A 21,155-nucleotide genomic window follows, 5' to 3' on the forward strand; every position below is an offset into this window, starting at 1 on the left:
ACTGTGAAAAAGGGTTAGGCCCGCATGCAGTCTGTATCTGTAATTTGTAGTACATATTTGTTCTTTCCAGTGAACTCTTTTAAAGGAAATGACCTCTGCCACCCATATAATTAACAAGAACAAGTGACTGAAGAGTATATATAGGTAAACATATGTATACTGCCTGTTCACACAGTTTTTGGAGGAAATTAGCTATGGTAGGCAGGTAAGCCTAGGACCAGGAGTATAAAGACAAGGACACCATGGTTTATTTAGTCAAACACTTCCCAACATAAAGGTTCATTAGCAGTTCAACAGCACACATTCAAGACTTTCCCCCACGCTGGGGTTCTCTCCATACAGGGTGGCTTCCACCCTCTGGAATATTCTGGGATTCTCACTAAGCCCTGCTGACTCTCCCCTCCTGGGACACAAATTCACCAGTTTATGGCTGCACCACAACTCCCTCAAGCACAAAGTAGGTAACCAGGGGGTACTGAGGTGTAGTCCCACATCTCTTTTATTTCCTGCTTACCTGTGGCCTAATCAAGCAGCTACCTATAGTTGGACAGCTGAAAACACTAAATGGAGTATGGAATGGAGTATGGAATGGGGGGGCATCCTACTTTCTGCTTTACTCCATTCACTCTGGGGATCCATTTATCTGACTTTTCGTGAGCCTGCAAAAGAACAGAAGTTTTACTTGCTGCAACATCATACATTTTCCCTGGAGTTCACAGTTTACCAGCTTAAAGCTGGCCATAGATGCAAAGATCTGATCGTACGAATAGAGGATTTGTACGATTTTCGGACCTTGTGTGGAGAGTCCCGACATTTTTTGTCCGACGGAGATCAGTCATTTGGTCGATCGGACAGGTTAAAAGATTTCTGTCAGCTGACGATAATATCTCTGTATGTATTGCATATAACTCTGCATGTATATATATATGTATATATATATATATATATATACCTGAGCAAGAATACTGGACAACATACTAAATCTATCAGACATTTATAGCTAATATAGTGAAATAGTAGCTGCGTATACATTTGACTAAGAACAGAGATTGCTAATGATATCACTTTCAAACTTTTCTTTTGTTGCTTCCTAGAAACAGGCAGGGCAAGGCTAGACAGTGTGCTCTCCTGGGAAGGGAACAGGATGATGGTCTGTGGTGGGAGCATCTGCTCAGCTTGCACTGACAGTAGGAAGCTGTTTATGAGCAGTCTGTTCTACAGAGCACTGACTACGAGCTTATGCTTTCACATATACCTTTTTTATATTCTGTTTCATGTTTATTGGATCCAAAAACATCACTCAGGCAGTCAGCTATGCTTTGTAAAGCTGAGGAGAGTTTTTGGCTGATTTTACGAGGGAAAATAGTCTTTGATGAACAGATCTTTAAGCAGTGCAAACAGCATCTGTTTCAGCACAGGGTGACTTGGAATGTATAAGATCACACTAGATTTTCTGGACTGGCAAAATATTTTATAATCAGATTTGTGCATATTGCCACTTATTACAGCATGCCACCATATTGCTTCATCCTAAATCGAAAATGTATTTAATGCTGTAATATCTTAGACCAAGAGAATTTGTTGATGCAAGATACATTTGTATACATGGCATTATTCTTTCTGTGTATGAAATCACAAATCTGTCTATTATGACTTTTTTTTTATTTGTCTGTTTAGCAAAGATTTCTATTGCCTTTAACATTAGTTACTTTTACAGCCATTACATTCAGTATAGATAGGCTGTAGTAACAAACAAACCACCCTGCAGCCTTATTTCCCTACCCTGTAGCTATATGCCCTAGTACAGGAGTGCCCATACTTTGCTAATGCGAGTTCTACTTTTAGTAATGTTGTCCCATTATGATCTACATCCATAAAAGCATTGTTAGCATTCTGTTCCATGGAAAATATTATTTAAATATTGATGTGTGAGAAATGTATACTGCTATATTTAGCAAACAACTATTTCTTATGTTACCATAACATAATAAATATCTGAATGAAAAGCATGAAATAGAAGGGTGATCTAGACAAGCTGTTTGTTGACAGTGTCTTGAGATCTACTGCCCTAGTAACTCTGCATGCAGACAAGTTAAATGGGAAATGGGATTTTAAAAGACCACTGCTAATAAAGTTAACAGAATTTACCTATGCCCTTTTTTCATACAGAAAAACCCTCTCCATTATCTGTCCTCTTGAATGCGTCCTATAGTCTTGCTACCTACTTAACATAGACACTTACTGTATGCCAGAGCACATTTCCTTCCATGCCCCCCTCAATCACTTCCCAACACATCCCATTTTCTCCCACTTCTCCTACACCCCAATTCCTTTTTTCCTGCTTCCACTGCACCCCTGATCTGTACATCTGCTTTCTCTAAAACTCTGCACTCTCAAGATGAGCTCTTTGTCCTGCTTCCCAAAGTCACATGTTCTGTTGCTCATTTCAATTGCACCCCCTTGCCAAACCTTGCTGCCCTAATACATTAAGCTAATCCTCAATAAAAATTATGCTACACTGTAAACTGACAACAATACATTAGTGATGGGTGAATTTATTTGCCAGGCGCGAATTCGTGGCAAATTCCCACGATTAGCCTCCGGCGAATAGATTTGCGAAACCACCACGAAAATTCACTGGCGTCAAAAGAAAAATGGACGCCAGCGTCAAAAACGAGACACCGGCGCCATTTCGCAAATTTTTGGGCGAGGTGAAACGCCCCAAATTCGCCCATCACTACAATACATGCTTATTGCAAAATGATTTATAGCTTATAGGGCTAGAAAATACTAAATATGTCTTTAATAATCAGGTAGATACTACAAAATGCAGGATTCTAGTGTTAATGCACACAATATTTAACTGAGCATCTGTAAAATAGAAACGTGTATCTTCCCTAAGTAGTGGTAAAGCACAGTGTTAAAATGTTCAAAGAAAAGCTGACCTGAGAATGGGATCACAATTTGTGTCAAGAGAAAACAAATATTCCCTTTCTTGCACATTGCCAATAAATTGCTCTGGGCTCAAAAGTTCAGAGGCTTCATAAGGATTTAGCCTCTATAGAAAGAACATTGGCAAAACAGAAAATTACCTGTCCATCTGAATGTCTTGCTGTGAAGGAATTTTGCATCTTATTGGTGTGCAATATCTTGCACTTAGTTTCCTTAAGTATGATTCTTTATCTGTAATGAAGTGTAACAATATTTATTTTTATGCCACTGTTTCATTCAGGTGGGCAATGCCATGCTGGCATTTAAACAGTTGATTGGAGTGAGCAGTGTTAGTGCACAGAGCCTTAACACCACTTTGCTTGGGCAGATCCCGAAATTTGCTTGTATGGACCTTCTTGCATCTTATAAGAACTTCTTGTCAGGTAGCCACATATAAAAATAAAAATGGTATACAATTATGTATCTTTCATCTAAAATGTTAAATGTTTTATGAACCTGTCGTTTGAAAACACTGTACTGATATGTATAAAATGGTTAATATGAATCTGTGAACCATCTGGACATGAAATTGACTAACGTAGGTTTAAAAGCCTATTTATGACGGGGATGCAGTGAAGTCCTATTTTGACAAATTCTACTATCCCACATTTCTGTACTTTTCCCTCTTGCAATGCAAGGGCTTGGCATGCGTTGGGTGCATTTTGAGGGCAGATACTACTATGTTTCAATAATTAATGAAAGTGCAAAACTCAAGCACAAAAGAATGCAGACCAGTGATGGATTACTTTATCACCAGCTTCAAGACCAATTGAAAGAGATTCTTGCACTATTTTAGAGCAGGTATTTTAGAGCAGTAAAAGAAAAACGCTGTGCAAATTGACTCCAAGATATTTCACAGATTTTCCAGACGTTTTTCAAAGGTTTTTGGCAAAACAAGTTGAATGCTTTCTTCACTGCTTACTTAGATGCAAAATCACTAGGGATGCATTGAATCCAGGATTTGGTTTGGGATTTATCCCAAACGAAGTCCAAAACTTTTACTTTAAAGCTCTGGGTAAAAATTTTTTTTTTTTTTTTAAAAATAAAAATTCTAAAATTTCTATTTGCTGATTCAGTATTCTTCTGTGGAATATTTAATTTCTGATAGAACGACCAATGTATGTATTTGGTGCTTTCAGGTGCAACAGTGGGTTTTTTAATTGCAGAAATATAAGAAGTCTTGTTGTAGTCAGGCACCACTTTATGCAGAAAACAGTTGTCAACTATTCTGAGGTTCAGATAAAGACACTAAAGTGAACTGTCTGGCTCAAATTTTGCAATATTTCAGTATTCTTGTGATAGGAAAAGAATTACCAGTGCCTCTCTGTAATAGAATCCTATTAATTATTTACTTTTTGGCATATGGTGGGTATAATGTAAAATGCCATCTGCACCTCCTTTTTAAATGCAAATCCTATATGATGTATTAGCTCTTTTTTTTTTGGCTGAACTTACTTTGTATGCCTTTCCCCATATTACATACCCAAACTTTGACCCTGATTCCCCTGCAAATTATTATGTGTTGTTTGTTTGTTGCATTAATTTTTTATCTCAAATGCAATGTTACTACTTTAGGAATACGTTTTTTGCAATTAATTAAATACGAAAATGTTAACATTTCTTACAGGTGAAGGTCAAGGAATGGATAAAAGTGCCCAAAAAGATGGAGGTTTTACAGATAATCTCCCTAAAGAAACATTGTCCTGGGTTCATCTGATTCGCTATCATAATCATCTGTTGAGGCTAATTAGCATGATTAATATGTCTGGTACAGATTTCTATTTCTACATTAATTGTATTGTACATTTTAGTATTCAGGCTTAAGTTTCTTATTAGGTATAGCGTTCACATATTTACCTACACTTAGGGGGGTTATTTATTAAAGGTCGAGTTGTGTTTTCCTGAAAAAATTTGAGTTTTTCAAGGGTAGTTTCACTAAAAACTCAAATTTTTCGAGATTTATTATGCACCAAAACTGCTTAAAGCCCAAATCTGAAAATAGTGCAGATAAAACCTGTCAATGTCATGTAAAAGTCAATGGCAGAGGTCCCTTTAACCCTTTGAAGATGTTTTTTGCCTTCATGATTTTCGGGTGTTTTACAGTGGTTTATGCTCAAAAACTGGATACATTTGAGGTATTTGAAGTTTTTCAGCCTATAAACTGGATAAATTCGAGGTATTTGAGGTTTTCCCCCCATTACTTTCAAGTTTTTTACATTCGGTTTTTTAATAAATAAGCAAACATATGAGTTGTGAGTTTATTTGAGGTAGAAAAAAACCTCACAAACCTGACCTTTGATAAACAACCCTAAATGCCACCACTTTGCCAACATTCCTTCATAACCTCAAGCAGTGGCTATTTAACACATCTTTATTCAAAAAAGGGTACTAAAAAGTCAGTAGGGTTTAGCGTGGAATTCAGCCAAGTGGGCATGGAAAATGTGGACCGAGGTTTGCCCTAATGTCCATAACAGTGGGAGATTTGCTATTTTACAAAATATTTACAAAATATGCACATAAGCAGTGGTGAGAATATTTCTACATAATGCATTGTTTTTTTGTTTTTTTTTAAGGTTCCTCAACATCACTAGAGGAAAACTGTCCTTCAGCTGATACCTTGCTCTCTAGTGTTTTCCAACATGGGGTTACAGTGCGCTTTGCAGCAATGCACCAGTTCCTAAAGAAGAATCTTGAGTCTTATGCCATATGTTGTGTAAATGACTTTCCACAAGAAATTCTGATTGGCACCAAGAAATCTCTCATAGATTTGTGCGTGCTTCGTAAAGTAAGTACCTTATATTTTCTAAAACTCTAAATTGAACAATTGCTTTGAATCATTCTACATATCTGCATAGTATGTATACTTTCTAATAAAATTATAATCATATGCATTTCAATGTAGTTTTTTTTTATGGGAAGTAGGTTGGGTGCTACTGCTATGGCCATGATGGGCAAAAGTTGTAGCAAGTAGCTTTAGAGATGGGAAGACAAGATATAAACAAAATTATTTCGTATCAGCATATTCAGCCGGCAGGCTTTGTTCCCTACATTCTTCTACCCTTTAGAGCTCTACCTCCTTGAGTCAGGTTTTGTAATGATCTAAGTGGTTTTTTTTTTCATTTTTCGAATACTACATTTCTTTGGGTCAGCCCATCAAATTGTCATTTTATGACACATACACATTATCAAGGTATGTCCATCAATGTTCAGGCAAACAACTGCAGAAAGATTGAGTTCCTCAGTTCACAGTTTTTGCAATCGATTGCTTGAACCTGGACATGTACATGGAATAAGATGAACAAAGTCTGCCAAGCATGCACATAAAGTGAGATCATTTTCTAGAACACATGCTATTGACTTAACCAGCTATAACAGGTTGATACTGTAAGTGTGGAAATTATTTAAGGCAAATTTTAAATAGTACAAAGAAGGGAAATTAAGAAAGGAACTAACACAGCTGGCTTCATTTGGTGGACATAATTGTAAAGGTCAAACTTACATGAAATTGATCAGAAAGTTAGCTCAAGTGTCAAAATATTTTGTGAATATTTTGTTATTTGCTGGCCTTATCAAGCGTCACTGTCAAAAAAAATTTGACCCATTATAATTTATTATACTTGAGAGTTGCTTACAAAATGAAGACAATCTGGAATTCCATAAGTTTGCCTAGTTGTTTCTGGAGCTCTTACTCAGGGCTGGAACTAGAGGTAGGCAGAAGAGTGCATTGGTGGGGTGCATGAGGCACATACCTCTTTTGACTGCCTCTGCCCCCTTCTGTAATGTCAAATATCACGGCAGCGCACAAGGAATTTATTTCATGCATTGCTAAGGAATGGGGGAGGAAGAGGAAGTACTAAGTGGGGGATAGTTAATGAGCGGGGGGTGGTAGTAATGAGCATGGCGAGTGGTGTGTGGGAGGAGGCATACCTTGACTCTATTGAGCTTTTGGCTCAGCACTGTCCTTATTTCATTAGAATGACATTAGGAAAAGTCAAATAATATAATACTCCATTGTTTACTCAACCATCCTTTGGAATTAAAAAGTAACAGTTAAGTGATCACCGTCATTTATGTCTAAATTGCCATTATCCCACTATTGTGGAGATACAATTTACAGGCACAATGCATTGCTGAAGGTTAACAGTTATAAGCAGAAAGGCAAAAGGTTGTCAAATACATATATATTTATACACACACCTACAGTATATGTGTGCTTGTGTCAACTAATTATCTCATTCTTTGCATCTTTCCCTCTTTTTTAAGACATTATTCTCCTGTATACTATACATTTATAGAAACAAGCTTGAGTATGTTAAAGGTTACAAATCTATGTTCTACCAAATGCCTTATTTTTTCTCCTTTGTAAATTGGTACTGAAAATAGACATTGTGAAATGTAAAATATAATTGGTTAAAATACCCATAGCAACCAGTCCTCCCTAATGATTCAACTAAATGTCAGCTCTCTAGTAATAAATCAGTGAGTTTTTTTTAATTATTACCATGTTTACATATATCTGAAATTTATTTTCTTAGAGAAAATGTTGTTACCTTAGCAACTAGCAAGTAATTAAGTTTTTTTTTCCTGTTGCTGTGTGTGCTCGGGAAACATCATTTTCTGTTTAAAGCAATTAAATGACATGTGAATGCTAACTAAAATATAAGCACTGTCTTCTGCTATGAGAATTACAATTTCCTAAATGCCAGCAATGACCTTACCATCTGTTACCTTAAATGGTGGTGCCAGCTGAACCAGTGGGAAGCCTTTACATTTATAGACATGCCATTCGGGCTTTTTATACAGTACATGAAGAAAATCTTTTGAATGAAGAACTGTAAGCTTCCTCTGCGTGGGGTGTAGCACTTCTCCATATTTATGGTGTCATTTCTAGTGGCGTGCTTTAAAGCTGTTCAGGTACTTTTATGGATATGTATTTTTATTTGGAAAGTTTAATTGGAGTTGTACCGTAGAAATGCCTAAAGGTGATATAAACCCTCTTGAGGCCTTTTGCAGTGTTTTTTGCATTTTATTGGATAAATAAAAAACCCTAATTTTGTAGGCAATGATGTATACTATATGGTGCTGGTTTTACTTTTGGTTGTAAATTAATATTGTCTTTAAAAATGGACCCTTTACTGGATAGATGTTCACTGGTCCCTGTCTGTGTTTCAAATGAGGGGTGGGCGTGTCTTAATGGTTCTTGACAGAAGCACAGTAGGAGGGGGACAGCCAATCAAAGCCCTGCAGTCACGCAAGCAAAGACAGGCTTCAGTTCCTTATGAGGACAGTCTAGTTGCTGATTGGTTTCTATCCAGCAGTGCAGTGTGCTGAGTGTTACCGGCTCTGCTGCACAGCCTGGGAAAGGAGGCACCAGAAAGTGGAACAGATGAGTGGGATTGTTTTTGCAGAAATTTTCAATAAAGTAACCAGAAACACCAAGTTTTTAAGCACTTGTAAGCAAGGTGCCACCTTTTATGCGATTAGGGTCCTAAGCCTCTCAAGTGAGGCGGTACAAAGGTTTAATTATTCACCAGTAAAAAATAAAGAACATGTAGGAATGTCTTAAAAATATAACTCATTCCACTTCACCCAGGAGTGGCTAAAATAGTGTACATTTGTGAATTTATTGTACAAAATTTTACAAATCTTGTTTACATATAACAACTCCTCCATCCTTATCCATTTCCATACAAAACTCATATCATCAGTATGTACCACTTTATATTTTGCACACAATAATATGTAACAGTAGTGAATATAATTTCACAAATCGTTGAATCCATTGAAGGCAAAAGAGCACATAGGTAAAAATATTATTGCTATTGTGTCATTTGATTTAGATTAGGTCAGTGTGTAGAGTCCTTATTGACCCTGCCTCCAGTGTTTGTCATATTGGCAAACTTACCTTGTTTGCATTCATTGAAGGGGCCCTCCAGACAAAAACTGTTTTTAACCATAGTGAAAGAGAATGTAATTCCAGTCAACCAATATACATTTGTACATTTTCACATTAGTTGTTATAAAGTTTTGAAGTTATATGAAAATACAATTGCTATTAAAAATAGCATCTGTCTGGCTGTTTATGGTCTCTGGTCCCTGTTTCTGACTTATAAACAATGATGCAAGGCTACTGATTAAAGGCCTAGAGGAGAACTGACTCCTGTTACATAGTTTTAGGGTCAGACCAAGAGGCCAAAATATGATAAACAGATATTGCTTTCAATAACAGAATAGTTCATCCTTCATATCACAACAATACTGCCATGTCTGGAATCATGTGTACCCTCTAGTAGAAATTTCTTAGTGTTTGTGTCACCGTACAGTGGAAAATCAAGCACAAAACCGACGTTAAAAGCGAAATACATACCTAATATTGCCTTTTTGATTTCCTATTTACTCTTCCTTGCCCTCAAAACTTGTCCATAAATGTCTGGAGCAAACAGATGATGAGGAGTTAAAGGGGTTGCTCACCTTTAAGTTGACTTTTAGTTTGAAGTAGAGACTGGTATTCTGAGACAATTTGCAATTGGTTTTGATTTTTTTTTATTATTATTTGTGGTTTGCAATTTCAGCAATCTGTTTTGTAAGGTCCAAATGACCTTAGAAACCATGCACTGATTTGAATAAGATACTGGAATAGGAACAGACAGGGGCTTAAATAGATAAAAAGTAGCAATAACACTACATTTGTAGCCTTACAGAGCATATGTTTTTAGATGGGGTTAGTGACCCCCCCCATTTGAAAGTGGGGATGGGTCAGAAGAAGAAGGCAAATAATCAAAAGTTGCTTATAAATGGCCATTCTATAACATACTAAAGTTAACTTAAAAGTGAACCACCCTTTAAAACTAATTAGCAGCCGCATTATCCGATTCAGTATACTCCAATATAATGTTGTCATAATAAAAACACTAGTGGTTGGGTTTAAACAACGGCACCAATATCTTATGACATTTTACATATTGATGCTAGTCCCAGCATGGTTATACTAAGACTTGAACAATATATCACTCAATAATTTTAACGGATAAACTTAGTTCAGTATGGAACTACAAGTATGGGACCTGGGGTTTTCTGGATAGCAGATCTTTCCTTAATTTGAATCTTCATACCTTGTCTACTAGAAAATCATGTAAACATTAAATAAAGCCAATAGGCTGGTTTTGCTTCCAATAAGGATTAATTATATCTTAGTTTGGATTAAGTACAAGGTACTATTTTATTATTACAAAGAAAAAGGAAATCATTTTTAAAAATTTTGATTATTTGGATAAAATGGGGTATATTGGGAGAAAGGCATTCCGTAATTCTGAGCTTTCTGGATAACAGGTCTCTTGTTAATGGATCCCATACCTGTGCTTTTATACATTTTGCTTTAACATTAGAATAGTGATCAGATGGTTGACTGAAAGCACACATATGTGCTAAATACAACAAAAAACAAAAAAAGTTGTGGGGCAGTTATTCTAGAATAAACAGTGAATAATCGAATTTAAAATCAATTTCAATTTCTTGATGTATGCTTTTGGCTGTATTGCAGCATAAATACCCTACCAAAAAAAATCTCTAAAATGCTACAGAATGTGTTAACACTTTGTAAAGGAGCACTGGCTAAGAGTATTTGTAGATTAGTAGTTGGGATAGTTTTCAAAGCAGCCAATACACTCCCAGGAGCATAGCACTTAGAGAGCTTAAGTGAAAAAGCTGAAAAGCCACAACCGGAATTTCAGAACTTTCTCTCTTGTTAGAGATCAGTGTTGCTAGTGACATCACAGAGCTGCACACAGCCCTTCATGCGCTTGAAGGATAACAAATCTCTGCTAAGAACGGCTTGTTTAAAGGTTAGCTCAACCTGAAAGCAGCACATAAAGGTGATTCTCTGAGGACCTATTCTATTGAGACTTCTTTTGTATCTGGTCACTCCTGTTGATTCACTGAGCCAAGCATAAAGCAGCATTGTTAGATCTGGCCTGCCACAATCTCCACTTCGTATAGTTATAAGAAAAATTAGCACCCTTTGTGCTTTTACACCAAGGTCACATGTGCAACAACAGTTGCCTGTTTGTCTAGACATACCATAAGGTATAGCTACTATCACCAATCTGATTAGAGGACTTTGCTAGTTTTTTTCCCAGTAGGTTAAAACAAGATACACTCATATTAAAATCCCAATATTACATGACCACAAATTGTGTTTAGTGTGGTTGTGCTTTACATTTTAAAAAAACATATTTTCAATGCCATATGTTGTGATCAGCCTCCTTAATTTGTCTTCCATAAACGGAAACTGTAATTTAAATTAATCACATTTTTTTTATTTTGAGACCAACATTATGCAACTACACTGTCACCAGTTTGGCAACTTGCTTGCCTTTCTCTCTTGTAGGGCAAGTCCTCATGCCTGTGCCTGGTACCAATCTTTGCAGAGATCCAGGTGCAAAATGGTGTAGTAATGCATGCAGTTTGGCAAAATTTGCTCCTGGAACCAAATTTCAATTGCCCTTCAACTGACTCCTACTTCTGTGTTTTGCACCTGCTGACTCAGGTGCATTAAAAGGGACAAGCAGAGCATTAGGCATGGGAAGAAATAGACACAAGAGCCATATGTGTGTGTAATGTTAAGGTGAGGAAACTAGCATTTCATTTTAAAATTAGGCACTGGTTCCCAAAGCACTGGAGGGGACCCTGAGCCCAGCCTAAAAGCCAATTATGGTAAGAATAGGGAATAGGAAAAATGCCTATTTGCTCTCCTATATACTAGGCTAGATTCAGGACAGCATAAGATTTGGTGTTAAACACTTATGCTGTCCTAGATAAACGTGGAATGATGAATGAACGGGCGATATAAAAATACTTCCATCTATAATTTTGTTTGGCTATGGGGGAAGAGCCTTGAAAAGGGGCCTTGATTTACACATGCTTTAACACCAAGGGCTTGTGCCCACAATAGTAAATGAGCCCCTCAACTGAATCCTTTCTTGTAACCTAATCTGTTTATTATACAGTAACAACTTATACAGATAGAGGTGCAGATGACAGATAGTTGATAGATCTATCTATCTATTTACCTATCATCTATGTATAGATCGATTGATAGATTGATCGATAGATAGATAGATCACACAAGTTTTTGTACACAGTGTCTGATATGCTGAAACCACTGGGAAATGTTAGTGAATGTTAGTGAATCAAGCACTAAATGGATAACTCTGTGTTATAAAGTAAAATGGTATTAACAATTTGCAGCCAGCTTTACATTAAGCACATCTGACATCTTCTCGAGGCATGATATTAAAATGTATAAACCTATTTGTTCTTTTTTTGAAGGAATTAGTATTCTGGTTTCCACGGATAGTCAAGTGTCACAGGCTGACAGGTGCAGGCCCATAATGCCGCATTGCCCTCACGATTGCAGATAGCTAACAAGCATAACATCTTTTGATTATTTCATTTGTTATAGAAAAGAGGCTTTGTTGCTTGCAATCACTGTTTCAGAATCTGTAATGATTGCAATATGTCAGGGTGAATTCAGTTGATCTTTTCTTATACCACAACAGCCTCCATAAGAAAAACACATAAATCATTCTTTCTTTTTTTTTCTTTTCTTTATTTATGTTTTTTCAAAAAAGAAAAAAAGAAGGGGTACAGAAAGATAAAAGAAGGGAGGACATGGGAGTCACAGGCAAACCAAAAATTGCCAATAATTTACATTTCTTATTAAGGAAAAAGTCATACAATGATTACGAAACCAAGTTATGTTGTGACTGATACAATTTATATGGTGCAACAAGGGGTGAAGATATAAAAGGTGGATCTAAGAGTAAAAAGAGAGGGCTTACATATTGCCCATGACTTTAATGAAGTCTATAACCAAGGAGACCATGTTTTCCAATATTCTGGGCTATTATTTTCCAAAATAAAGGGCAGTTCTTCAAGATGTCTGATCTCTTCAACTTTGGCAAACCATTCAAAAAAAGTATGTGAATGCGTTGATTTCCATTTTATTGGTATCAGGGATTTTGCTGCTTGCAAGAGATGTAGGGGCACATTTACTAAGGGTCGAATATCGAGGGTTAATAAACCCTCGAATTCGTCCTACAAAGTAAAATACTTCGACTTCGAATATCGAAGTTGAAGGATTTACCACAAATCCTACGATCGAACGATCAAAGGAAAAATCGTTTGATCGAATATCGAAGTTGAAGGATTTACCGCAAATCCTACGATCGAATGATTCAAAGGATTTTCCTTCGATCAAAAAAAACGTAGAAAAGTCATGGGGATGGTCCCCATAGGCTAACATTGTACCTCGGTAGGTTTAAACTACCGAAGTATGTAGTCAAAGTTTTTTTTAAAGAGACAGTACTTCGAATATCGAATAGTCGGATGATTTTTACTTCGAATCGTTCGAGTCTAAGTAGTAGTCGAGGGTCGTAGTAGCCTATTCGATGGTCGAAGTACCCAAAAAAATACTTCAAAATTCGATGTTTTTTTACTTCGAATCCTTCACTCAAGCTTAGTAAATGTGCCACGTAAATTTAATACACTTGTGATTATATTATTTGACTCTTGATTAATATTTAAAATGATTAATGCTTGGTTATCTTTTCTTTAATCTCTCTTGGTCTTGGTTATAAATCATTCTTTCATTGTATACATTCACCATATTTCTAGCCTAAATAAAAAGGCTGAGGTTCTCACTAACAAACTGGTTGTTTATGTGGACCAATTAAGTGAACAAAAATACCCGGTTTATAAGTAGGGTTTAAACTTTCTTTATATTTTCTTAAACTATAAAGTATCAAAACATAGGAATCAATGGTGCCAATGTTTTCCTATATATCTGCCTCTGTATTAATTGAAGTTCTTCTGCTTTTCTTGACCATGAATCTCCAGGGACAGGATGTATGGTCAGTAGAGGTTGGGGATGAACCCCTACTGTAATCCCTTTGCTCAGTAGGTAATCTTGAGAAACATACCCATGGGAATAGGGCTCATTTTATTTTCTCTTGTATGATTTTTGGTTCCACAGCCACCACCTATGCAGGTTTATCACTTAGCTTGCTAGATCTGTCAATGTAATAATGAAAGGATTTAAGTCTGCTCATGGTTTGATATCTCTGTTTCTCTAACAATCATTTGCCCTCTAATTAAAAGTTACTCACCTGCCATCTGCTCAATTATTTCCTCAGCAACTTTATGAGAAACAGCATGGAACCCTTAGATCCATGTTGTGTGTCTTTCAGGGTGGGGTTGTGCTGTTATTTCAAGAGAAACAGCTAAACAAGTCTATTCCTATATATTGCAACACATTGCACCACACTGTCCAGCAGTATGGGGGTGTTAATCTCTGCATATGCTGTTTTCCTTTTACCACTATATAAATAACACTAACAACCTTAATGATCTGTGTTGCAGACCATTTCAGAGAGTGAGAAATTACAGCCAGCAACATCATCACTGAAGATACCAGCCACTGTCTTTATAGACACCAAACAAGATGTCCTGAATGAACAAATGGCAACCAATTCATTGGGGGAGGAGCTTTGCATACAGTGGTATTTGCCATCTTTAGAACAATTAGGAAAAAGGAAATTTATGGTAATAATCTCTTACTCACAGTGTTACTGTAGTGTTTGAATGCAACGAAGGTACCAGATATTCTGCATGAATAAAGAGTTTGCATAATGATCTCTCTTGTTTTGCAGTGGTAGAATTTCATTATTGTGGAGATTATTTTTAAAAGGTGCCACATAGATGCATTGTCATTCACTCCCACTGAATTAATGTATCAGAGATTGGTTGTGAGCTGTATAAAACACTGACATGAAGTTATACACGTTCAGTGGCAAATAAAATAAGAGTATTGACTGAAATGAGCATTTGTGTGGTCCCGCTTAGAATCATACAGCTCCTCCTCCTCATGTGGCCACTCCACAGTATTACCAAGATACAATGTAACACAAGCCTTAAATAATATTACAATGCACCCATATTTTTGCCTTTTAAGAATGCGTGAAGATCCACCAATTCTAACAAGTCTCTAGAACTCTAAAAAGCCATAACAGTGTTATTATTATTATTGATAGGCAGTGTACAACATCAATAACAGTAACATCTCTTTATACATTGTTCAAAGCAATGTAGACAACAGCTTTAATCATATTTATGTGCACACTGTTCCTTATTATTTCTTAAAGGTATTGCTGTTGTATGCCTACAATAAAAAGGGTTTGACGGTCAAAGATCCTAAAAAATGTGATCCATCCAGCCTTTTGTGCGGCCATGTATGGCTTCCTCTTTCCCAGTAAGTATTTATGTGGGTGCAGTGGAGTTGTTCATATATTAATACATGTTTAGTTGGACAAATGCTTTTGAGGATATACTGTAATATTTCCAGGGCCACTAAATATTTGCATGTTTAATATTAATATTTAAAGTTGACCTGTCACCCAGACACAAAAATCTTTATAATAAAAGTCCTTTTCAAATTAAACGTAAAATCTAAATTCTTTTTTTATTTAAGCATTATTTAAGCATTCATAGCTGTATACTCATTTAAAAATCTCAGCTGTCAATCAAATACTGCCTGCCCTTCCTCTATGCCTCAGGCATAGAGGAGGGGCAGGCAATTACATACACTTTTCATTCACTTACTAGATGTCACTGCACTCCCCACTTTCCCCATGTTCTCTTAACCATTTAATTGTGTAACCAGTGCATGGCAATGGACATCAGGTGCCCCATTCTAGATTTTGAGATGATGCAAGGCTTGGCTTAATAACAGTGTCCACCAAACGGCTCCTTCCTACTTGCTGTAATTATGAATTCCCAGACAGAAGGAAACAAGATTCAAATCATTTTTACAGTGTTAATTAAAGTTAATTTTGCTTGACTAACATTATAAAATAGGATTTGGAATTATTTCTTTGGGTGATGGGTCCCCTTTACATTTCTATACTTCTGTTTCTGATTATGTAGTTTTGCCTTTTTTTGCCAACATAATTCTTTTTTCCAAAATCCACTTTAAAATCTTCTGCCTCTCATATAAGCCTCTATCCAGGCACTGAGGCATGTGTGAATCCAATGTAGGCATGGCCATTTAAAAATAGCTAGTCATGGCAATAACAGCAAAACCACAGACTTGAAGACACTTTTAGGTTTGGTCATAACTTTTGTAGATCAAGCCACCTTTTGGCTATCATGGTATTGCTAAGCTACAACTTCATGTATTATCAGAAGGCTATGGTCTAGCGATGTGGCTGGTGGTTGTTTTTTTGTAGACGAAGGGAAATATATCAAAAGCCACAGTCTGACACCTCTTGTCTTAAAGGGATAATGTATGTTTAAGTATAAATACAACTTGTGTTACAGTATATCATTCTATACTAGTATGTCAGTTGCATGCATACAGTACCTAACATACACATACCTTGTCTAGCGTTTGCTCACTACAGGAGAAGTTGCATGCTTTAAGGCAGAAGGCAGAATCCACTCTTCAGCCTGAGAGAGCTGCATCAGTAACAGACAGTGGAGCCAAGATGAAGCAGTTAACTCAATCAGCAAAATCTAAAACTAACCTAAAAACTATCTCTGTCCCTGAGGAAATACAGGTAATACAAATAGTATGTGCAGTCAACTATCAGCCAGAAATGGAATATAACTTAAAGCATATGTAGCAGATAACATGTAGTACATGTGAATCCAATGCATGCATTTATTGGTAAACTCACGTTTTGACCCATGTCATGAATAAATCCTGTTCTGGTATGAGACCAATTATCTGTAGTTCTCAGAACCTGGGGTTTTCTGGATAAGGGATTTTTTTCATAATTTGGATCACCATACCGTGAGTCTGCTAAAAAAAAATTGAAAAATTAAATAAACAGTAGAATTGTTCTTCCACCAATAACAATGTGTTATGTTTTAAGCTTATTATATTATTTAAATGATGCTTGTAAATAATTCCCACTACAATACAAAACTGCATTGTTACAGAAATTAGGATAGAACATTAAAGAAAATATATTATTCTTGCGTCATTGCAATATATTTTTGCTGTCATTGCTAAAAAAAACAAGTGTATAGTTATTGTCTTTTGACACAGCTTCTGTTACAGACCCTCTATGTCTGGAATCTCAAATACAAAACAATTGTAGGGCAACACCACTATTTAAAACATTATGGTAAACAGTTTATTAGAGTACAAGCAAATCATTTGAGAGTACAGGGGAAAATTTGGGTTCTAATGGTAACTGCACATGGGCACATTTTGTGTATTTTATTATACAGTATATGGAGGTCACTGAATTTTTCAAGAAAAAATAACCAATCTTGATTCCTGTGTGGGTACAGTACATGAAGAGTTCCATATGGGTACTTACTGTACATACAGATTAGGTAAAACTGTTTATACCTGGGGTGCACTAGGTTTTGCATTTTCCTTGCTTGCCTGTGCTTTGTACTGTAATCGTTTCTCAGCTGTGCTCGTTTCAGAGATATTTTACTAAACATAAAGGTATAATTTTCTCAAACATCAGCTACTGTCTACTTTGCTATTATTACATTTTATTCTCTGTGCATTTTTGTGCTATTCTAAATATGGATCTTCCTTAAGTACTTTATTCCCAGAGAGAGAGATTATCTGAGTACATGTTTTATAATTATTTATAGCACATAAAGGATAGCTGGGAGCTATCAGGGTTTACTGAATTATTCCTTGACATGTTGCAATATACCCATGAGTGACCGTGCCTTTATATTTAGGAAATGTAACCCTCACTGGATTTTCTCATGTTTATTACAGAAAAATGTCAAGCAGCTTTGCTTTGAGATACAGCAGTTGTTATGCCCTGTTCAGGATCCAAAGGCATTTACTGAGGTGAGACTGCAGCAAGATGGTTACTTACTTGAAAATAAAACTTAAATGTCCAGTAAAGTTGAGCATGCATCTTGTTACATTTATAAAAAAATGTGTGTGTGTGTGTGTGTGTGTGTATGTATGTATATATATATATATATATATATATATATATATATATATATATATATATATATATATATATATATATACATACATACATACGTACACACAGTTAGGTCCATAAATATTTGGACAGACAACTTTGTTCTACATGGGGTGGGGGGGTTAGGGTTTTTTGGAAAAAGGGGTTCTTCTTTACTGCTTCCACTGCTCTTGTGGATATAAATGAGCCCTAGTGTCTTGCTGTAAAATTAAGCAGGCCATACTGTATGTGTCCAGATTTGGCATTACAACCTATTTGTATTGTACTTTGGAGGGGCAGTGATAATAGGATTGATCCGTCCGATCTGAATATATATTTTTATGTGCCAAAGCCCATCATTAGCTCGATGGAGAATAGTCAGATTTTCTTGTTTGTCCAATCAACCCAAACAAACAAAACAATGCTATATGGCCTCACTGTTATTGGAACTACAATAACTAATATAACATGTTTTGTGAAATGGTAACCTTTATATTTCCTTAAACGGTTACCATAATATATCAGATTTTGTTTGGATGTGGATTCAAATGTAGCCCCAAATATAACCCTGAAGAAACAGTAGGAACTTGCCTAGTAGAAATATCTCCAATTCCCAAAGCTCCTTACCACCACCCCATTTAGTGGGTTGTAAATCTATTGTGAAGCATGCCATTGACCTACAAATATCCATCACGTGGATGGATATTTGCCCAAACCTATAACTTCCACCCTGAAATGGGCCTTTTCTTTCACAGGTACAACTGCATATATCAGCTCCAATACAGTGTTACTTAGACCCCATTGTACGTTAAGGGTGTGGGGGGGGGGGTAACATTTTTGCAGGGATTTCATGATGATTTAAGAGTTTTATTAGTGCTGGTAATAGGGCACATTTACTTAATACAAGTGGTCATGTAACAATTAATTAAGGAAATGTCTTTAATAGGTAGAGAAGTCATTAAAATTCTGCTTTCTGTAAGACTTTTATTTAAAATCCGAGTGCCCTGAAGAAAGCAATTTACTGCCAGCACCAAGATACGGCTTGTCTGCCACTAAATTGGAGCAAGACGAGAACCTGGAAATAGTTGAATTTGCAAATTGTTTTAAAATAGCTTGTTTAGACTTTGACTGAACCGCGTCCTGAGCGGCTTCATGTCACTTATATGATTTTGCTAATTAACTGCATTTATCTATTTTAAGTGCATTGTCATTGCCTATATTGCCGGCTTTTTCTCCCCGCTTGGTGGGCATTGCAGCGATTGTTTGCGTCGTGATATTAATCTTATTAAGTGCGAGAAAAAGATGTGATGTTGCCTATGACAAGAAAAATGATTCTCTCACTGCTCTAATTTCCTGCTTTTCACAGACTCCATTTGACATCACTCTGCCATCATTAATCAGACTGGAGAGAATGTTTGACCCGACACACGGCTGTATGTTAATGAAGGGCTGTCTCTTAGATTGGATCGTTTCACAGCTTACCTAGGATGTACCAAATGTTATCTGTTTAGATGGCGCTTCCGTTACACACAGTGCTTGATTGTTGGATTCCACTAAGCCATTTAAAATGAAATAAACACTATTTATAAGTATTGTTTGGCGTTTTTTTTTCATTTTACTGCAAGTTCTCAGTATATTGCGTCCTTGTTGCCTATAGGGAAACTCTCTCATAAAACCAAGTTAGAAAAGCTATTGTGCCCAGCCATAAAAAAAAAAAGACTATAAAGTGCATCCTGGCTGGCTGATATGGAATTTTCATTGGAAATCGTATCAGACCCTTTTTATTTAGCTTTGAAATATTCATGAGTCCATTATTATATGTTAATCATTTGTTTATAGTGATTTTAATGCTCTCTATAAATATATTGTACCGATTCTACATGCGAGAACACCTATGTCTACCTTCACTATGTCACAGGCTTTATGCGATTGGAGTTTGTGGATGTTACAATAACAATATGGTGGTAAAGTGCATTGCTGCTTTGTACTCTTGGGGTACTGGCTTAAGGAGTTTGTATGTGTGGCTTCCCCCAGGTACTCCAGTAGCTTTAGAAAACGTGAAATGTAAGCAGTATCGGATTCATGTGCAAGTACTAGACTTTATTATAAACACAGTTCCTTCTCCACAATTTTAAAAAATGGCTTTTAAAATGATTGGTTAGTTGAATCTTCTTGCGAATCCATTGAAATATGTGACTGGTACAAGGATGATGAATTCTATTTTACATTTGTTACCATGCTTGCTGGCTGTAGACTCCTTTGGCTCTTCAGTTAGGTTTGTTTACAAGTAGAAAGGGCAGAATTAAAGCTCAAGGTGCCACAAATAGTTCAGTTTTACTAAAAGTATTTGAAGATGTTTTATACAAAGTTTACAAGCTTGTTCCAGTCTGTCAAGTTTTGTCTGTCTAAACAAGCGCCTTTGACCCAGCACATTATTTTCTCTGGTTGTGTTACTTCTTTGGCCCAAATGTGTCATTCAGAATTCACTGAATCAAAAAAATAAGAAGGATGACAACAAGAATATCTCTATTTTTAGAAAGGCAGGCAATGTGGATAAAGCAGATGCACATAGATAACTATGTCATTAGATTGTGAATAGGATTGCTGATAATAAACTGAACAGAAGGGAACTGTATTTTATAAAGGGACAGTAAGCCATTGACAGAGACTGAGAAGATCTGCATCAATCCTACTGACTTAGTATGTATCTTATACTCTACTGTTTGCATGTAGGCTCGATTCAAGCTGCTCAGCTGAGCTGCATGGGCGGATAGAAGTATTTTATTCTGTAGATTGACTAGAATAGCTATAGGAAGATCTCTACAGAAAACAAGAAACTCGCTGCAGCAACAATCAACAGGTAATGCAGTTTAGAAATGATTAATCTCACTAGATTTTCTTCGCCAAAGGCCTACAGGGCTAAAGAAAATGTTCAGGTAAAAGCAGCCATGCCTGTAACCCTCCAGCTAGAACAGTGGCAGTACTAGGAGGAAGGCCATCAGTAAGTGTTTGTGATGAAGCAGGTTGAAGGTAGTAAAGTTTTAGTAGCACCAGTCCCCCTCTTCTCCCCATAACTCCACCACTGCTATAATTCCATTTTCTGTGCCAGACTCTTCTTGCAACAGGCTCCTGCCCCAGAACAATTTTGCTCTATGCACC

The 21,155-nt window shown here is 36.5% G+C and overlaps 1 protein-coding gene across 3 annotated transcripts in view; it reads left to right on the top strand.

Moving 5' to 3' along the window:
- LOC108711037 (cilia- and flagella-associated protein 54) overlaps positions 1–19,588 on the top strand; it is a 141,664-nt gene extending 122,076 nt beyond the window's left edge. For all 3 annotated transcript variants that reach the window (XM_018252356.2, XM_018252357.2, XM_018252358.2), the window contains 8 exons: positions 3,233–3,374; positions 4,619–4,759; positions 5,565–5,776; positions 14,410–14,592; positions 15,192–15,298; positions 16,433–16,604; positions 17,798–17,872; positions 19,363–19,588. In XM_018252356.2, coding sequence (XP_018107845.1) covers positions 3,233–3,374; positions 4,619–4,759; positions 5,565–5,776; positions 14,410–14,592; positions 15,192–15,298; positions 16,433–16,604; positions 17,798–17,872; positions 19,363–19,482 — 1,152 coding nt within the window. In that variant the 3' untranslated portion in view covers positions 19,483–19,588. The remainder of the gene's footprint in view (positions 1–3,232; positions 3,375–4,618; positions 4,760–5,564; positions 5,777–14,409; positions 14,593–15,191; positions 15,299–16,432; positions 16,605–17,797; positions 17,873–19,362) is intronic.
- Positions 19,589–21,155: the final 1,567 nt, after the last annotated feature.

The sequence above is a fragment of the Xenopus laevis genome, chromosome 3L (genome assembly GCF_017654675.1).
Source record: "Xenopus laevis strain J_2021 chromosome 3L, Xenopus_laevis_v10.1, whole genome shotgun sequence".
In the NCBI taxonomy this organism is placed as follows: domain Eukaryota; kingdom Metazoa; phylum Chordata; class Amphibia; order Anura; family Pipidae; genus Xenopus; species Xenopus laevis.